Source organism: Poromitra crassiceps (genome assembly GCF_964638095.1).
Source record: "Poromitra crassiceps genome assembly, chromosome: 20".
NCBI lineage: Eukaryota > Metazoa > Chordata > Actinopteri > Beryciformes > Melamphaidae > Poromitra > Poromitra crassiceps.
The window spans coordinates 29,504,658-29,525,599 of NC_139637.1; the positions used below are offsets into that span (position 1 = coordinate 29,504,658).

Here is a 20,942-nt window from a genome sequence, read left to right on the forward strand (position 1 = left end):
AAGAGGTTCAACCCCACCGCTCCTAGACTAGGAAGCATGTGCTAGTCTAGAACTCTACCCAGATCAGCAGAGGGGGTGGAGCAAAGGCCGGGACAGCAGGGTGGAGCTGGTGGAGGACAACATGTTTTCCATTTACTGTTTATTTTTGAAGCATTTTTTTCTTTTCTTATCACAGAGGGAGATCTGTGTCTATCCGTGTCTGTGTGTGTGCGTGTGTGTGTGTGCGTGTGTGTGTGTGCGCGCGCGTGTGTGTGCGTGCGTGTGTGTGTGTGTACGCGCGCGTGTGTGTGCGTGCGTGCGTCTGTGTGTGTGTGTGTGTTTGTGCGTGCGTGCATACTTTGTGGTTGAAGCCTGCCTGAACTGGGCCAATGAAAGGTAAATGATGTGTAATTTAAGTCATCTGAGAGGAGTCACAGGCTTTGGATTAAGCTGAGGGCCAGGGGTGTGTGTGTGTGTGGGGGGGCGGGGGGGTGTGTGTGTGGGGGGGGGGGGGGGGGCGGGGGGTGTGTGTGTGGGGGGGGGGGCGGGGGTGTGTGTGTGTGTAGAGGTAGAGACACTAAGCTGAAAAACAGTCACACCCACATGCCTCAAATGTGTCTGAAGACACTATGAGCTGTTTTCATGTGGTAAGTGACTTTTGTATTTTTATGATCTCCACCAGGGGAATGCCTGGAGGCAAAGTGGGTGGAAAGGTACAAAAAACATTGTACATTGTTGACATTTTTTCACCCAGCTTTGCACACGAAGATGGCACAAATGCGAGTCCCGCCTTTCTTTAACTGACCACGGCTGCACTTTTGGACAAATAAAGGCCGGTTTACATTAGAAGCTGGGTGCCATTTTCAGCTTTCATCAAGGTAAGCTACCGCTATTTTGATACGTACATTCATTCATTCATTCATTTATTCAAACCAGTTGCTTGTCCCACTTGATGACAAAGGCATTTCATAGGCTGGCTGACATTTTTGCAAGTTTGGATGTTTGCTTGAATTCCTAGAAAGCACTAAGTACCTTGGTATATATATATATATATATATATATATATATATATATATATATATATATATATATATATAATGATATATATATATTTATATATATATATATATACATATATATATATATATATATATAATTATATTTATATATTTATATATATATATATATATATACATATATATATATATATATATATATATATATATATATATATATATATATATATGTATATAATGATTGTCTACCTACAGGGCCGCGAGAAGTACGGGTGCTGCAGCACCCCCTAGTGGCGAGATTATTTTTTTCAACAACAGAATTTATTTATTTATTTATTTTACAAATGTAATTAAAAATATTTTGCAGTGCACTATGTTCCTTTCTTGTTTGGGAATGTTTCGGGAAATGATTGCATTATTGATATACTGAAAATGTAGCCTATTTAAATTTAAAAATTATCAACAATAACAATCAAGGAAGTTACATGCTTGTAGGCTAGAGAAGAAGAAGAAGAAGCGTGCATGCGCGCACATGTTGTGTTGAACCAACCGAGGTTTTTTTGTCTCATGAGAGACAAAGATGTAGCCGCACACACTATAGCCAAAGTGCCAATATTTATTGAGGACACAGAGAAAAGAAAACCAACGTTTCGGCAGCAAGCTGCCTTCTTCAGGGAGAAGGCAGCTTGCTGCCGAAACGTTGGTTTTCTTTTCTCTGTGTCCTCAATAAATATTGGCACTTTGGCTATAGTGTGTGCGGCTACATCTTTGTCTCTCATGAGACAAAAAAAACTCAGTTTGTTCTCCCGTGGACCAGCACCACTACAAGGACTTGGTGTGCGTAGCACTCTTCTGCACAGTGTTGAACCAACCAACAACCAATGACTGCTTGCTTCTTACTGCCTGCAGGTTGTCTGTGTTTTACAGGGAGTTTTTTCTGCATCCTTAACTCTCGAGGAAAGATGTGGTGGTTTCAGAGGGGAGTTTGTTTCCTCCCTGTAACATTGGTTGTCTGGTCGTTGGCCGCCTTCATCCTGAACTATGTGATTGCTGTGCTGCTGGGCCACATTGACCCTGTGATACCCTACATCAGGTAAAATCAGCCTTGACCCTGTGATACCCTACATCAGGTAAATCAGCCTTGACACTGTGATACCCTACATCAGGTAAAATCAGCCTTGACCCTGTGATACTCTACATCAGGTAAAATCAGCCTTGACCCTGTGATACCCTACATCAGGTAAAATCAGCCTTGACCCTGTAATACCCTACATCAGGTCAAATCAGCCTTGACCCTGTGATACCCTACATCAGGTAAAATCAGCCTTGACCCTGTGATACCCTACATCAGGTAAATCAGCCTTGACCCTGTGATACCCTACATCAGGTAAAATCAGCCTTGACACTGTGATACCCTACATCAGGTAAAATCAGCCTTGACCCTGTGATACTCTACATCAGGTAAAATCAGCCTTGACCCTGTGATACCCTACATCAGGTAAATCAGCCTTGACCCTGTGATACCCTACATCAGGTAAATCAGCCTTGACCCTGTGATACCCTACATCAGGTAAATCAGCCTTGACACTGTGATACCCTACATCAGGTAAAATCAGCCTTGACCCTGTGATACCCTACATCAGGTAAATCAGCCTTGACACTGTGATACTCTACATCAGGTAAAATCAGCCTTGACCCTGTGATACCCTACATCAGGTAAATCAGCCTTGACCCTGTGATACCCTACATCAGGTAAATCAGCCTTGACACTGTGATACCCTACATCAGGTAAATCAGCCCCCTGTAATACCCTACATCAGGTAAAATCAGCCTTGACCCTGTGATACCCTACATCAGGTAAAATCAGTCTTGACACTGTGATACCCTACATCAGGTAAATCAGCCTTGACCCTGTGATACCCTACATCAGGTAAATCAGCCTTGACCCTGTGATACCCTACATCAGGTAAATCAGCCTTGACCCTGTGATACCCTACATCAGGTAAATCAGCCTTGACCCTGTGATACCCTACATCAGGTAAAATCAGCCTTGACCCTGTGATACCCTACATCAGGTAAAATCAGCCTTGACACTGTGATACCCTACATCAGGTAAAATCAGCCTTGACCCTGTGATACCCTACATCAGGTAAATCAGCCTTGACACTGTGATACTCTACATCAGGTAAATCAGCCTTGACACTGTGATACCCTACATCAGGTAAATCAGCCCCCTGTGATACCCTACATCAGGTAAATCAGCCTTGACACTGTGATACCCTACATCAGGTAAATCAGCCTTGACACTGTGATACCCTACATCAGGTAAATCAGCCCCCTGTGATACCCTACATCAGGTAAAATCAGCCTTGACCCTGTGATACCCTACATCAGGTCAAATCAGCCTTGACCCTGTGATACCCTACATCAGGTAAAATCAGCCTTGACCCTGTGATACCCTACATCAGGTAAATCAGCCTCCTGTGATACCCTACATCAGGTAAATCAGCCTTGACCCTGTCAAAAGCTGACCCTGATATTTGGATGTTCAATCAGTCTCACTTGCTAGGCCCCTCCTTTTCCATACATATAGCAATCACAAAACTTATTTTGTGACTGCTATAACAACAGTGCCACTGTCAACTAAATGTGAATGATCTTAAAGTCTGATTAGAACTGTCACTAGAACATTGTCAACAGCTTTTGTCAATATTTCATGTCATTTTAGCAATGATTGAATTCTTCTAGTTTGATCAGATTCTGAGAGATTGTGTCTTCTTACTATGTGTTCACAGTGATACGAGCTCTGAGCTCCCAGAGAGCTGTCTCTTTGGCTTCATGCTAAGCATCGCCTCCTTCTTCGGTAAGACTGCCTGTTGTGCCAACATCCTCCTCGGCTTTCTTCTTCTTCTGTGGTGTTTTATGGCAGTTGGCATCCTTTATGTTGCATTACCACCTCCTTCTGGATTTATCCATCCACTGTTTCCCTACATTCTGTCCCTCGCACCGACTCTCCTCTGATAACTCCTCACCCCTCTTCTCCCTACATATACCCCTCCTCTGCTTTGATACAATATTCTTCTATAACAGTGCTGTCTTTCAATGACTACAACATTACAGTAAACTGCTAGAAAACTGTAGAACCAAATTAGTCACAATGAAATAAATAGATGTCTCGGCGAATTAAATAATTATGCAAGTAAATACAGAAATATATCAAATAATCAGTAAATACATTAATAATTCATTGTTTGTTTCTTTCATTTCAAAATGATTAAATAGGATTATTTCATAGTTATTGCTTTCATAACATGATTATATTCAATTTAAATTGTATTTCTTTTTTTAATGGATTTTATTTTCAATTACACAATGATATTCAGAATGAACATTTATAAAGTGGTTTTCAGTGGCTTTCATTTGCTCCTCTTTTTATTGTTTCATGGCATTTTTCATAATGCCATAATGGCAAATAATGGTGGGATATACTGTATCTGCTGATTGGGTAATAATAGTATGGGATATACATACTGTATCTGCTGATTGGGTAATAATAGTATGGGATATACATACTGTATCTGCTGATTGGGTAATACTTTGCATTCCATTGTTTTTTCCTGGCTCCATGGGTGGTCTCGCCCCATGGGCAAAATGGCACTAACAAAAAAAGCCAGAATAGCTATTTGAAATAACAATAAATACAGTATAGCAGTGTTGTAGTTAAGTCACTATATCTCGAGTCCGAGTGGAGTCTCGCGTCCCCATTATCCGAGTCCGAGTCCAAGTCATCAAAGTTGAGTCTGCAGGCTTGGAATTTGATCATTCTAGGGGCAAGGCAGAGCAAGGCTTATTTTATTTTATTTTTTTGCATTTTCAATTTTAACAATATATTTGAACAAAAACATATTAAGGCTTATTAAGTATTAACTAACCGTTAATGTGCGGTATGAACAGGTGTGGCTTTGTGTGTAGGTCTCCCACTGTCGTGCGGTATAAACCTGTGTGTGTGTGTGTGTGTGTGTGTGTGCATGCGTGCGTGCGTGCGTGTGTGTGTGCGTGTGCATGTGTGTGTGTACTGTGTAGGTCTCTCCACTGTCTACGTGAGGTATAAACAGGTGGAAGCCCTGGCTATAGGAGGTGAAGCCAGGCTACACAGACTCAATTCTGCTGCTCTGATCCTGGGCTGGCTCACCTCACTGGGCATGTGCTTTGTTGCAAATTTTCAGGTAAACAAGTTTGACAGTTATTTCTTCATTCAGAATGCTATATGTTGTAGGGTTTGACTGATATGGGTTATTTCTTCATTCAGAATGCTATATGTTGTAGGGTTTGACTGATATGGGTTATTTCTTCATTCAGAATGCTATATGTTGTAGGGTTTGACTGATATGGGTTATTTCTTCATTTAGAATGCTATATGTTGTAGGGTTTGACTGATATGGGTTATTTCTTCATTCAGAATGCTATATGTTGTAGGGTTTGACTGATATGGGTTATTTCTTCATTCAGAATGCTATATGTTGTAGGGTTTGACTGATATGGGTTATTTCTTCATTCAGAATGCTATATGTTGTAGGGTTTGACTGATATGGGTTATTTCTTCATTCAGAATGCTATATGTTGTAGGGTTTGTCTGATATGGGTTATTTCTTCATTCAGAATGCTATATGTTGTAGGGTTTGACTGATATGGGTTATTTCTTCATTCAGAATGCTATATGTTGTAGGGTTTGACTGATATGGGTTATTTCTTCATTCAGAATGCTATATGTTGTAGGGTTTGTCTGATATGGGTTATTTCTTCATTCAGAATGCTATATGTTGTAGGGTTTGACTGATATGGGTTATTTCTTCATTCAGAATGCTATATGTTGTAGGGTTTGACTGATATGGGTTATTTCTTCATTCAGAATGCTATATGTTGTAGGGTTTGACTGATATGGGTTATTTCTTCATTCAGAATGCTATATGTTGTAGGGTTTGACTGATATGGGTTATTTCTTCATTCAGAATGCTATATGTTGTAGGGTTTGTCTGATATGGGTTATTTCTTCATTCAGAATGCTATATGTTGTAGGGTTTGTCTGATATGGGTTATTTCTTCATTCAGAATGCTATATGTTGTAGGGTTTGTCTGATATGGGTTATTTCTTCATTCAGAATGCTATATGTTGTAGGGTTTGACTGATATGGGTTATTTCTTCATTCAGAATGCTATATGTTGTAGGGTTTGTCTGATATGGGTTATTTCTTCATTCAGAATGCTATATGTTGTAGGGTTTGACTGATATGGGTTATTTCTTCATTCAGAATGTTATATGTTGTAGGGTTTGACTGATATGGGTTATTTCTTCATTCAGAATGCTATATGTTGTAGGGTTTGTCTGATATGGGTTATTTCTTCATTCAGAATGCTATATGTTGTAGGGTTTGACTGATATGGGTTATTTCTTCATTCAGAATGCTATATGTTGTAGGGTTTGTCTGATATGGGTTATTTCTTCATTCAGAATGCTATATGTTGTAGGGTTTGACTGATATGGGTTATTTCTTCATTCAGAATGCTATATGTTGTAGGGTTTGTCTGATATGGGTTATTTCTTCATTCAGAATGCTATATGTTGTAGGGTTTGACTGATATGGGTTATTTCTTCATTCAGAATGTTATATGTTGTAGGGTTTGACTGATATGGGTTATTTCTTCATTCAGAATGCTATATGTTGTAGGGTTTGACTGATATGGGTTATTTCTTCATTCAGAATGCTATATGTTGTAGGGTTTGACTGATATGGGTTATTTCTTCATTCAGAATGCTATATGTTGTAGGGTTTGACTGATATGGGTTATTTCTTCATTCAGAATGCTATATGTTGTAGCGTTTGACTGATATGGGTTATTTCTTCATTCAGAATGCTATATGTTGTAGGGTTTGACTGATATGGGTTATTTCTTCATTCAGAATGCTATATGTTGTAGGGTTTGTCTGATATGGGTTATTTCTTCATTCAGAATGCTATATGTTGTAGGGTTTGACTGATATGGGTTATTTCTTCATTCAGAATGCTATATGTTGTAGGGTTTGACTGATATGGGTTATTTCTTCATTCAGAATGCTATATGTTGTAGGGTTTGTCTGATATGGGTTATTTCTTCATTCAGAATGCTATATGTTGTAGGGTTTGTCTGATATGGGTTATTTCTTCATTCAGAATGCTATATGTTGTAGGGTTTGTCTGATATGGGTTATTTCTTCATTCAGAATGCTATATGTTGTAGGGTTTGACTGATATGGGTTATTTCTTCATTCAGAATGTTATTATGTTGTAGGGTTTGACTGATATGGGTTATTTCTTCATTCAGAATGCTATATGTTGTAGGGTTTGACTGATATGGGTTATTTCTTCATTCAGAATGCTATATGTTGTAGGGTTTGACTGATATGGGTTATTTCTTCATTCAGAATGCTATATGTTGTAGGGTTTGACTGATATGGGTTATTTCTTCATTCAGAATGTTATATGTTGTAGGGTTTGTCTGATATGGGTTATTTCTTCATTCAGAATGCTATATGTTGTAGGGTTTGACTGATATGGGTTATTTCTTCATTCAGAATGCTATATGTTGTAGGGTTTGACTGATATGGGTTATTTCTTCATTCAGAATGCTATATGTTGTAGGGTTTGACTGATATGGGTTATTTCTTCATTCAGAATGCTATATGTTGTAGGGTTTGACTGATATGGGTTATTTCTTCATTCAGAATGCTATATGTTGTAGGGTTTGTCTGATATGGGTTATTTCTTCATTCAGAATGCTATATGTTGTAGGGTTTGACTGATATGGGTTATTTCTTCATTCAGAATGCTATATGTTGTAGGGTTTGACTGATATGGGTTATTTCTTCATTCAGAATGCTATATGTTGTAGGGTTTGACTGATATGGGTTATTTCTTCATTCAGAATGCTATATGTTGTAGGGTTTGACTGATATGGGTTATTTCTTCATTCAGAATGCTATATGTTGTAGGGTTTGTTTGATATGGGTTATTTCTTCATTCAGAATGCTATATGTTGTAGGGTTTGACTGATATGGGTTATTTCTTCATTCAGAATGCTATATGTTGTAGGGTTTGACTGATATGGGTTATTTCTTCATTCAGAATGCTATATGTTGTAGGGTTTGACTGATATGGGTTATTTCTTCATTCAGAATGCTATATGTTGTAGGGTTTGACTGATATGGGTTATTTCTTCATTCAGAATGCTATATGTTGTAGGGTTTGACTCATATGGGTTATTTCTTCATTCAGAATGCTATATGTTGTAGGGTTTGTCTGATATGGGTTATTTCTTCATTCAGAATGCTATATGTTGTAGGGTTTGACTGATATGGGTTATTTCTTCATTCAGAATGCTATATGTTGTAGGGTTTGTCTGATATGGGTTATTTCTTCATTCAGAATGCTATATGTTGTAGGGTTTGACTGATATGGGTTATTTCTTCATTCAGAATGCTATATGTTGTAGGGTTTGTCTGATATGGGTTATTTCTTCATTCAGAATGCTATATGTTGTAGGGTTGGACTCATATGGGTTATTTCTTCATTCAGAATGCTATATGTTGTAGGGTTTGTCTGATATGGGTTATTTCTTCATTCAGAATGCTATATGTTGTAGGGTTTGACTGATATGCGTTATTTCTTCATTCAGAATGCTATATGTTGTAGGGTTTGTCTGATATGGGTTATTTCTTCATTCAGAATGCTATATGTTGTAGGGTTTGACTGATATGGGTTATTTATTCATTCAGAATGCTATATGTTGTAGGGTTTGACTGATATGGGTTATTTCTTCATTCAGAATGCTATATGTTGTAGGGTTTGACTGATATGGGTTATTTCTTCATTCAGAATGCTATATGTTGTAGGGTTTGACTGATATGGGTTATTTCTTCATTCAGAATGCTATATGTTGTAGGGTTTGTCTGATATGGGTTATTTCTTCATTCAGAATGCTATATGTTGTAGGGTTTGACTGATATGGGTTATTTCTTCATTCAGAATGCTATATGTTGTAGGGTTTGACTGATATGGGTTATTTCTTCATTCAGAATGCTATATGTTGTAGGGTTTGACTGATATGGGTTATTTCTTCATTCAGAATGCTATATGTTGTAGGGTTTGACTGATATGGGTTATTTCTTCATTCAGAATGCTATATGTTGTAGGGTTTGACTGATATGGGTTATTTCTTCATTCAGAATGCTATATGTTGTAGGGTTTGTCTGATATGGGTTATTTCTTCATTCAGAATGCTATATGTTGTAGGGTTTGTCTGATATGGGTTATTTCTTCATTCAGAATGCTATATGTTGTAGGGTTTGACTGATATGGGTTATTTATTCATTCAGAATGCTATATGTTGTAGGGTTTGACTGATATGGGTTATTTATTCATTTAGAATGCTATATGTTGTAGGGTTTGACTGATATGGGTTATTTATTCATTCAGAATGCTATATGTTGTAGGGTTTGTCTGATATGGGTTATTTCTTCATTCAGAATGCTATATGTTGTAGGGTTTGACTGATATGGGTTATTTATTCATTCAGAATGCTATATGTTGTAGGGTTTGACTGATATGGGTTATTTCTTCATTCAGAATGCTATATGTTGTAGGGTTTGACTGATATGGGTTATTTCTTCATTCAGAATGCTATATGTTGTAGGGTTTGACTGATATGGGTTATTTCTTCATTCAGAATGCTATATGTTGTAGGGTTTGTCTGATATGGGTTATTTCTTCATTCAGAATGCTATATGTTGTAGGGTTTGACTGATATGGGTTATTTCTTCATTCAGAATGCTATATGTTGTAGGGTTTGACTGATATGGGTTATTTCTTCATTCAGAATGCTATATGTTGTAGGGTTTGACTGATATGGGTTATTTCTTCATTCAGAATGCTATATGTTGTAGGGTTTGACTGATATGGGTTATTTCTTCATTCAGAATGCTATATGTTGTAGGGTTTGACTGATATGGGTTATTTCTTCATTCAGAATGCTATATGTTGTAGGGTTTGTCTGATATGGGTTATTTCTTCATTCAGAATGCTATATGTTGTAGGGTTTGTCTGATATGGGTTATTTCTTCATTCAGAATGCTATATGTTGTAGGGTTTGTCTGATATGGGTTATTTCTTCATTCAGAATGCTATATGTTGTAGGGTTTGTCTGATATGGGTTATTTCTTCATTCAGAATGCTATATGTTGTAGGGTTTGACTGATATGGGTTATTTCTTCATTCAGAATGCTATATGTTGTAGGGTTTGACTGATATGGGTTATTTCTTCATTCAGAATGCTATATGTTGTAGGGTTTGACTGATATGGGTTATTTCTTCATTCAGAATGCTATATGTTGTAGGGTTTGACTGATATGGGTTATTTCTTCATTCAGAATGCTATATGTTGTAGGGTTTGACTGATATGGGTTATTTCTTCATTCAGAATGCTATATGTTGTAGGGTTTGACTGATATGGGTTATTTCTTCATTCAGAATGCTATATGTTGTAGGGTTTGTCTGATATGGGTTATTTCTTCATTCAGAATGCTATATGTTGTAGGGTTTGTCTGATATGGGTTATTTCTTCATTTAGAATGCTATATGTTGTAGGGTTTGACTGATATGGGTTATTTCTTAATTCAGAATGCTATATGTTGTAGGGTTTGACTGATATGGGTTATTTCTTCATTCAGAATGCTATATGTTGTAGGGTTTGACTGATATGGGTTATTTCTTCATTCAGAATGCTATATGTTGTAGGGTTTGACTGATATGGGTTATTTCTTCATTCAGAATGCTATATGTTGTAGGGTTTGTCTGATATGGGTTATTTCTTCATTCAGAATGCTATATGTTGTAGGGTTTGACTGATATGGGTTATTTCTTCATTCAGAATGCTATATGTTGTAGGGTTTGACTGATATGGGTTATTTCTTCATTCAGAATGCTATATGTTGTAGGGTTTGACTGATATGGGTTATTTCTTCATTCAGAATGCTATATGTTGTAGGGTTTGACTGATATGGGTTATTTCTTCATTCAGAATGCTATATGTTGTAGGGTTTGACTGATATGGGTTATTTCTTCATTCAGAATGCTATATGTTGTAGGGTTTGACTGATATGGGTTATTTCTTCATTCAGAATGCTATATGTTGTAGGGTTTGACTGATATGGGTTATTTCTTCATTCAGAATGCTACATGTTGTAGGGTTTGTCTGATATGGGTTATTTCTTCATTCAGAATGCTATATGTTGTAGGGTTTGTCTGATATGGGTTATTTCTTCATTCAGAATGCTATGTTGCTTCAATCAGAATGCTATATGTTGTAGGGTTTGACTGATATGGGTTATTTCTTCATTCAGAATGCTATATGTTGTAGGGTTTGACTGATATGAGTTATTCATTCATTCAGAATGCTATGTTGTAGGGTTTGTCTGATATGGGTTATTTCTTCATTCAGAATGCTATATGTTGTTTTATCCCCCACGCTCTTTGCCATTTTTGTTAACGATCTAGCCCTGGAGATAAAAAATTCTGGTTTAGGGATACAATTGGATGATGTTGTTTTAGAATGTTTACTTTATGCGGACGATATAATCCTCCTGGCAGAGTCAGGAAACACCCTGCAGAAGATGTTGAATATTGTTAATCTTTGGTGCTCTAAATGGAGGCTTATGATCAACCAGAGTAAAACTCAGATCATGCACTTCAGAAAAAAGGGTACTGAAAGATCTCTGCAGAATTTCTTATTTGGAACACTGCCTCTGGAATATACAGATTTTTATAAATACTTGGGCTTTACTCTGGATGAATTTATGTCCTATGATTCCGGGATTGGAATTTTGGCAGACTCTGCAGGAAGAGCTGTTGGCTCAATAATAGGTAAAGTGAAATTCTGTAAAGACATTGGCTATTCCACATACTCACAGCTTTATGAAGCATGTGTTTGTCCCATTTTTAGTTATGCAGCTGGAGTATGGGGTTGCAAGGATGCAAAAAAAGTAAATTCCATCCAGAATAGAGCCATAAGATGCTTCCTTGGGGTACATGCATTTGCCCCTATTCTTGCCATACAGGGTGATATGGGTTGGGAACCGGTGGAGATTAGACTAAAGGGAGAAATGATACGGCTATGGAACCGCTTCATTAATATGCCAGAGAGTAGGTTAACAAAGAAGGTCTTCAACTGGGACAAGGCTCATAGTCACCCCTGGATAAAGGAAATGTGTTCTACTCTTAGAGAGGCAGACCTGGCATATATTTTTCACAAAATGCTTTGCTGTAACGTTAATATGTTGAAACAAAAGTTATCTCTTAATTACAGAGAGGGATGGGCAAACGACATATGGTCTAAACCTAAGCTTAGATCATATGTTCAGATGAAGCAGTGTTTTGGTTCTGAGCCCTATGTCACTTCCTTTCTAACCAGAAACCAGAGGTCTTTATGTGCTCAGCTGAGAATTGGTATCCTGCCTCTTGCCATTGAAGTAGGGCGGTTCACAGCTATACCAGAAGAGAACAGCATATGCAATGTCTGTGATCTAAAGGATGTTGAAAATGAGTTTCATTTCATGTTTTATTGTACTTTATATGATGATTTGAGGATTTCCTTATTTGACGAAATGCAAAAGCAAAGACCTGAGCTCTTCTGGGCAGATGATGGCCAGAAGTTGGAGTGGTTGTTTAAGACTGAGGTATTTAAAACTGCTAACTTTATCTCTAGGGCATGACACTTAAATAAAGAAAATCAATCATGTAGGGTTTGTCTGATATGGGTTATTTCTTAATTCAGAATGCTATATGTTGTAGGGTTTGACTGATATGGGTTATTTCTTCATTCAGAATGCTATATGTTGTAGGGTTTGACTGATATGGGTTATTTCTTCATTCAGAATGCTATATGTTGTAGGGTTTGACTGATATGGGTTATTTCTTCATTCAGAATGCTATATGTTGTAGGGTTTGTCTGATATGGGTTATTTCTTCATTCAGAATGCTATATGTTGTAGGGTTTGTCTGATATGGGTTATTTCTTCATTTAGAATGCTATATGTTGTAGGGTTTGACTGATATGGGTTATTTCTTAATTCAGAATGCTATATGTTGTAGGGTTTGACTGATATGGGTTATTTCTTCATTTAGAATGCTATATGTTATAGGGTTTGACTGATATGGGTTATTTCTTCATTTAGAATGCTATATGTTGTAGGGTTTGACTGATATGGGTTATTTCTTAATTCAGAATGCTATATGTTGTAGGGTTTGTCTGATATGGGTTATTTCTTCATTCAGAATGCTATATGTTGTAGGGTTTGTCTGATATGGGTTATTTCTTCATTCAGAATGCTATATGTTGTAGGGTTTGACTGATATGGGTTATTTCTTCATTCAGAATGCTATATGTTGTAGGGTTTGACTGATATGGGTTATTTCTTCATTCAGAATGCTATATGTTGTAGGGTTTGACTGATATGGGTTATTTCTTCATTCAGAATGCTATATGTTGTAGGGTTTGACTGATATGGGTTATTTCTTCATTCAGAATGCTATATGTTGTAGGGTTTGGATACCAATCCTATAATAAGAATGCGAAGTGTCTGTGTGTGAGCAGAATTGTGCTCGGCCACAGCTCTGCCATTTTACATGCAATCGGGCTGAATATCATCATTGAATGCTCGAGTGACATCACTGGTGACATCAGCAATTCTATACATAAGTGATAACAATTGATTAGATTTATATAGTGCCTTTCAAGACACTCCAAGCGCTTCACATATCAGGGGACGGAACTCAACTCATCCACCACCGATGTGTAGCACCCACCTGGGTGACGCACGGCAGCCAGTTTGCGCCAGAACGCTCACCACACATCAGCTATCACCACACATCAGCTATCACCACACATCAGCTATCACCACACATCAGCTATCACGGTGGAGAGTTGAGGACTGAATGTGCCAATTAAGTATCGAGGGATGATTAGGTGGCCATGATTGAAGCAAGGCCCGTTTGGGAATTTAGCCAGGGCACCGAGGTTACACCCCTGGTCTCCTGGTATTCAGTCTTTCCTCTAGAATTATTTTGCTACTATTACTGCTACTACCACATTGGAGGACAGAATAACATGCGGTATCTTTGCAATTCCTCAGAGAAGTGCCATCACCTCTGTGCACCTGTTGGCGGCGACGGTGACCTTTGGCTCAGGAGTGCTCTACATCCTGCTCCAGACAGCCATGTCTTACTACATGCAGCCTCGCTTCCACAGAAAGGACATCCTGTGGGCTCGTACTGCTGTTGGCCTCTGGACCCTGGCTAGCGTCATCACAAGTGAGCACACATCCATAACATCTGGAAACATCTAGTGGGCACAACATCCAGAACATCTGGAAACATCTAGTGGGCACAACATCCAGAACATCTGGAAACATCTAGTGGGCACAACATCCAGAACATCTGGAAACATCTAGTGGGCACAACATCCAGAACATCTGGAAACATCTAGTGAACACATCCAGAACATCTGGAAACATCTAGTGGGCACAACATCCAGAACATCTGGAAACATCTAGTGGGCACAACATCCAGAACATCTGGAAACATCTAGTGGGCACAACATCCAGAACATCTGGAAACATCTAGTGAACACATCCAGAACATCTGGAAACATCTAGCGGGCACAACATTACATCCCTAATATCTGGAAACGTCTAGACTATCTACTGATTGTAAAGCGCTTTGGATAAAAGCGCTATATAAATGCAGGCCATTTACCATTTACCAAATAGTCTTCACTGTACACCCTCAACCATGTTGTTTTTCTCACCTTTCCTCTCTGTTTCACACTCACACACACACACACACACACACACGCTCGCACGTGTGCGCGCACACCCACACACACACACACACACACACACACACACACACACACACACACACACACACACACACACACACACACACACACACACACACACACACACACACACACACACACACACACACACAGTGTTTGTGTCATCAGTCATGCTGTATGATGACCTGCCAGGAGGTGGAGCTGATGTTAGCAGTAAGCTGAGCTGGAGCCCGGGGGGGCAGGTGAGCAGCTGCCACTCATTCAGTTTGTCCAGTTTTGTTTTGATTGATAGATTAGATTTTATTAAGCATGTAAAAAAGTGAAAACAGTGGATAGTGCTGGGAGAGTCCTCTCCCATCATGGGTTGTTGATCATACAATCGAAAAACATAAAACCGTCCTGAACGAATAAAATAAAAGTAAAAAAAAAAAAAAAAAACACAATCCAAAACAAAATGTTAGACCATCATTGGATAACAACAGTATTAAGCCCAATACTCCTGCTTTAGCTGCACCCTAAAAGCTTCAACAACGGAGTTAGGGACTTCCAAAATTTGGGACCTCTACATTTTCGATACAGAATTGGTGTTTGGATGTTGGACAGTGTATAAGGTGGATGGAAGTCCTCTTTACGACTGGTTGGGTATGAATGAAAGTCAGATGAGTGGCTATAAAGTTTACGGAGCGAAACTGGAAGATTCTGTTTGATTCTGTTTGTATTTGCTGACTCTGCTTCTTTGGCCGTCACGTGTCTGTTCAGGGTTACGTCGCTCATCTGGTCAGCTCAGCATCAGAGTGGTCGCTCGCCTTCTCCTTCATCATGTTCTTCCTCACCTACATCACAGACTTTCAGGTAAAAGCTGCTCTTCACTAACCTGACTCCGCCAGATGGGGGCGATATTGTTTTCACACCAAGACATCCCTTGTCCTGTTGGTGTCTTGTTGTGAAAACAATACTGCCCTGGCAGAGTCAAACAGTGAAAAAGAAAGGGCATTATACCTGACCACGAGCCCAGCCCGGGCCCGAGGAATAGAGGGGAAATTCCGACCCAACTCAGCCCCAACCCACGGGCCTGGTCGGGTTCAGGCAGATAATCTAATCTCTAACAAACGCAAATGTACTTTTACTCGAGTACTTTTAAATGGGCTACTTTTTTACTCTTACTTGAGTAATTTCCTGCACGAGTACTTGTACTTGTACTTGAGTTAATTTTCACTGAAGTAACAATATTTGTACTTGAGTAGGATTTGTCAGTACACTTTCCACCTCTAAAACTAGTATATACTAAACATTTGAAATGCATACAATACTCATTTGTAACAAGTATCGATAGTATCAATAAGTATCACATTGGACACGGATACAATACTCATTTGCAAGTTGTATTGATACCAGCAGTGCTTTCTCCTAATGAAAATCTAACATAGTACAGCTTTTTCCCCTCATCATTGGAGGTGTGGAAGGGGGTACCTGTTCCTTCAACAAGCTAAATGTGTTCTGATGAGCAGGGGTAATCTGCTGTGTTGTGATAGGCTGATGACTAGAGCAGGGGTAATCTGTTGTGTTGTGATAGGCTGATGACTAGAGCAGGGGTAATCTGCTGTGTTGTGATAGGCTGATGACTAGAGCAATCTGCTGTGTTGTGATAGGCTGATGACTAGAGCAGGGGTAATCTGCTGTGTTGTGATAGGCTGATGACTAGAGCAGGGGTTGCTGTGCAAATGCAAATTTTGTAATGGGTTTTATTGGGCCGAGATTATGGAGAAGCATGTGTCTGTCCATCTGTCTTCCTTTATTTCTATGTGTTGGGCAAGTTACTCAGGAAGTGTAATTAGTTACTTATTACTGATTACTGACCTTACAGCAGGAGTCAACATTCAGCCAAGCTGCAGTGCATACCGTATTTCCTCTAATAGTAACCGGGGCCTTTATTTACTGAGCCGCAGAGAGCCCCCGTCCTATATTAGAGCAGAGGCCTGTATTAGAGTGAGGCCTTTATTTCTTAATATTAAACTCTCATGGACATACTCCTTTATTTTCATGACTTTTATTGCAAAATATTGCATAAAACCAAACAACGCAAATAAATATTGGTGGTCACTCACTCACTCACTCAGTATCCTCCTCCTCCTCATCTAGTATGTCGGTATCCTCCGCGTCCTCATCATCATCAACATCATCCAGAACAACAAGTTCATTGTTGACCAGTTCCTCTTCATCTTCCTCATCCTCGGCTGCCTGTCTGTTCTCCTGGTCCCGCTAACGCAGCTGGGCGAGAGCCTCCTGTCCAGCGGCGCAGGGCTGTCCCTGCTTGAAGCAGTGGATGAGGTTGTCTTGACTCCCGTCAGTTTTCACAGACTGTCCACAAACTTGGAAGGACTTTTTGATCAGATCCTTGTCCAGCTTGTCCCAGGCGGCGATCACCCAGTCCACAAGCAGGCGTCGAGCAGGCGCTTTTAGGTTTCCACCTCCAGCTGTGTACTGCTTATCTGCGTCCCCAGCTATCCACTCGTCGTAGGCATCGTGCAGGCTCTGCTTGAAGGGCTGATTCCACATCACACTGTACCAAATGTTCCGCTGCATATTGCACAACGCTCTCTTTAAACTTAACGTCAAACTTTCGTCTGGTTCGTTTGGTCGGTGCCATGTTTGTTTTTATTTCTCTTGTCTGCGTTACGTCCGGTTACGTCACACGGTAGATGCGTTGTGTTATGGGAAATTTACAGTACCGTATTCACCGTAGTTTTTGCTCCTTCGTTTTTTTTTTTTTTTGACCCGGCCTGTATTGAGGGAGGGGCCTTTATTTGTCCGTGCAGGCCGTGCCCCCGTCCTATATTAGAGCAGAGGCCAGTAATGGAATAGAGGCCACTAATAGAGGAAATACGGTAGTTTTTATTTATTTCCCAGGACAAAAAAAACTAAAGTAACTAAAGCAGAAGCCTCACATAGCCAGACGTATCTCCACACTTCCTTTTAGCGCTGTGGCAGTGCTGGAGAATGTAATGTAACTATGTAATGTAAGTAATGTAACTTTTAGAGCTGTGGCAGTGCTGGAGAATGTAAGGCGGTAACTTGAAGTTACTTGGATTAGTAACTGTAATATAATAACTTTTAAAAAAATGTAATCCCTTACATTCCTAGTCACTGGTAAAAGTAATACAATTACATAACTAAGTTACTGCCCAACACTGGGTATCGGTATCAAGGTTAGATATTTTAGTTACATCCCTAGTTATATGTAGAACAATCCCATTAGTCTACTTGTTAAACAATCACTCAGTCTCTCTGTGTTAGTTTGTTCCACTGCTTCTCCCACACATCATCATAGATCGCGTTCTCATGTCTCATGCTCCTCCTAGTGCGGGAATTGGGGTTGGTGATGGACCCCGGTTTCTTTGACTTCTTAAATTCTGACACAAGTGTCAAGTGTCGAACATTTAATATCAAATAAAACCAACAAAACATTTTTTTGTCATGTTGTGATCACACAACTTACAATGCCATGGCATGGTTTGTGGTTCACATTACAAACATTCATTAACTCAAATGTCTCATCAAGAAGTACATGTGTATTAAATGTGGTGGGGGGGGGGGAAACTGATCAGGAGAAACCAAAGTTGAACCATCACGTGTTGACAGCTTTGAATGTGTTTGAATGCGTACGTACTTTCTTATCGTTGCTTTGAACTTTCAAGAGGTCCAGTACCCATAATGCAATGTGAGTCATGTGGTGTTTGATGTTTCCACAGAAGCTGCACCTCAGGGTGCAGACCATCCTGCAGAGTAACCACCTGTATGACTATGGTCACTACAGAGGACACCCACCAGGGGGCGCTTCACTCACCACTGCTGACTGGCAGCATCTGAATCCCCCCTTTTCTCCCCAATTGCACTCATCCAATTCCCCCTGCTTTCCCGGGGGTGCCCTCTACTGATGTGGGGAGAGTTGTAGACTAGCACATGCTTCCTCTGATACATGTGCAGTCATCAGCTGCTTCTTTTCACCTGACAGCGAAGAGTTTCACCGGCAGGACGTAACGCGTGGGAGGATCACGCTATTCCCCCGTTCCCCCTCCCCTCGAACAGGTCCGACCAGAAGGAGGCAGTAGGGCAGCAACCAGCACTAAGACCCTAATGCGGCTTCCCACCCACACCCACTTGTGCCTGTATGGACGCCCGACCAAGCCAGAGGTAACACGGGGGCTCGAACCTGCAACCCTTGTGTAACTTGGCAGCAAGGGAATCTACCGCTGCACTACCCGGCCCGTTGTCAAAAATGTTCAGGACTACTGATATTTTGCATACATTTTGGACATTTGGTGAGATTTTACATGAAATTACATTTTCATTTAGCACACTTTTATAGGCAGACTTAAAAAAGTCTTTATTTGAAATGATTTTATCCAGTGTCAATTTCAAACTAGAGCCACAGGCCGAGAGCCAACAGTGTTTTCACAGAGAAGCAGCAACATTCAAAATACCCACTACATTCTAGACATAATCACACAATCATTTAGGAGAAAAACTAATCATGACATAAAACATACAGTGCAACATAACCTGTAGTTAACCTGTGGAAATCCCTTATATACAGTACACACAATCAAACGGTTTATTAACAAGATGTCTACTGCTTCTTTGTCTTGTCCCTTTTCTTGTTTTCCTCGTATTCAATGATCTTTTTATGAAATATTCCTACAGAAAAAGGATAACAGGTTGTATTAGTTTGCATATCATCTAACTAATGTATGTAAAGCAGATAATACATTTTAGGATTTCAAAGAGGAAAGGAATTAAAAGCGACAGGTGCTCTTGGAGAAGTAAGCCGTTTTCCCACATGCGTACCGGAAAATTACCTGTAAGTCAATATCGGACATTTCCCTTCACACCTCTCCTCTGGCATGTGGGAATCTATCAGCGAAATTGCCTGTATGGGGGGGGGGGGGGGCGGCACTGCAGAGCGGGTGGGGAGTGACGTGTCGGCAAAACTCCGAATGGTGAAATAAGTTTGCTTGTTTAACATTAAGCAACGTGTGTACACCTCGCCCATGAGAGTGTCGCGCAGAATATGAAGATAGACTAAACCGGGGACAGATCATGACTGATGATTATGTACCTCTGCGCTGCTGCGTGAGACTAGAGCCGTCTGGAAGCGAGAGAGACCAGGAGGGAATTTATTTTGGGAAGATGCTCTGAACAATTTTGACGACGTGGAATGGAAGCGTCATTTTCGCATGTCCCGGTATTACGTGCTGAGTCTGGTCCGACCCGCACGCAAGATCACCCGGTGGCGAAAACCACTGGAAGCGCGTTTGCGACTGGCAATAGTCCTTTGGTGGTACGCAACACCAGGGGAATATCGAACAATCAGCTGTGTATTTGGTGTTGGACTGTCTACTGTGTGCATTGCAACCTGGTCCACGAAGTCACAGCCCACTGATAGCGGAAAATGCCTTCGGAAATCAGCAAGCTGACATACTGCTCTTATTAGGCTATCACAAGATCATTTCGCCAGTTTGCTTTAATGTGCGCGAATGATTAGATTATGCCCGCTGGAACATTAAGCAACGTGTGTAGGCTACTCCTCGCCCATGATTGAAGGACCGCTGTCGCGGAAAATGACCTGAACCGTTTCCACTTGCGTCCCCTTAAGAGCATACCGGTCTTCTGACTGGGTCGAAAGTGGTGAAATGTCGGGGACGACGGGGTCGCGCTTATACCGGCACGGCGCCTTTCTCACATGCAGGCATTAGACCACATACCGGTCATTTTGCGGTACAAAGCGCATGTGGGAAAAGGGCTGTAGAAAAGGAAATAGCCTATAGGTTTTGATCTCGTTACTGTGGTGTTTTCCACTCAGATGGTGTCTATCAAACAGAGCGGAGATACGTCCGACCTGCATGCAGGTCTATAGGAGAAAGATAGAGTACAGCGACCTGCATACAGGTCTACAGGAGAAAGATAGAGTACAGCGACCTGCATACAGGTCTACAGGAGAAAGATAGAGTACAGCGACCTGCA

The 20,942-nt window shown here is 40.1% G+C and overlaps 2 protein-coding genes across 4 annotated transcripts in view; one reads left to right on the plus strand and one right to left on the minus strand.

Annotated features, from left to right (window-relative positions):
- Window positions 1-1,957: 1,957 nt before the first annotated feature.
- On the plus strand, window positions 1,958-19,189 carry LOC310795011 (DNA damage-regulated autophagy modulator protein 2-like; the record flags this gene model as incomplete). Its single annotated transcript, XM_083657033.1, has 7 exons — window positions 1,958-2,088; window positions 3,791-3,858; window positions 5,079-5,221; window positions 14,215-14,392; window positions 15,114-15,163; window positions 15,681-15,773; window positions 18,671-19,189. 7 exons carry the CDS (start codon window positions 1,958-1,960, stop codon window positions 18,854-18,856), a joined length of 849 nt encoding a protein of 282 aa, XP_083513159.1. The 3' UTR covers window positions 18,857-19,189.
- Window positions 18,875-20,942, minus strand: part of LOC310794568 (DENN domain-containing protein 2D-like) — a 76,946-nt gene continuing 74,878 nt past the window's right edge. Inside the window, exon 17 of one of the 3 annotated variants that reach the window (XM_083656543.1) lies at window positions 18,875-19,616. In XM_083656543.1, coding sequence (XP_083512669.1) covers window positions 19,549-19,616 — 68 coding nt within the window. In that variant the 3' untranslated portion in view covers window positions 18,875-19,548. The remainder of the gene's footprint in view (window positions 19,617-20,942) is intronic. The other 2 variants (XM_083656545.1, XM_083656544.1) reach the window with 2 other exon arrangements.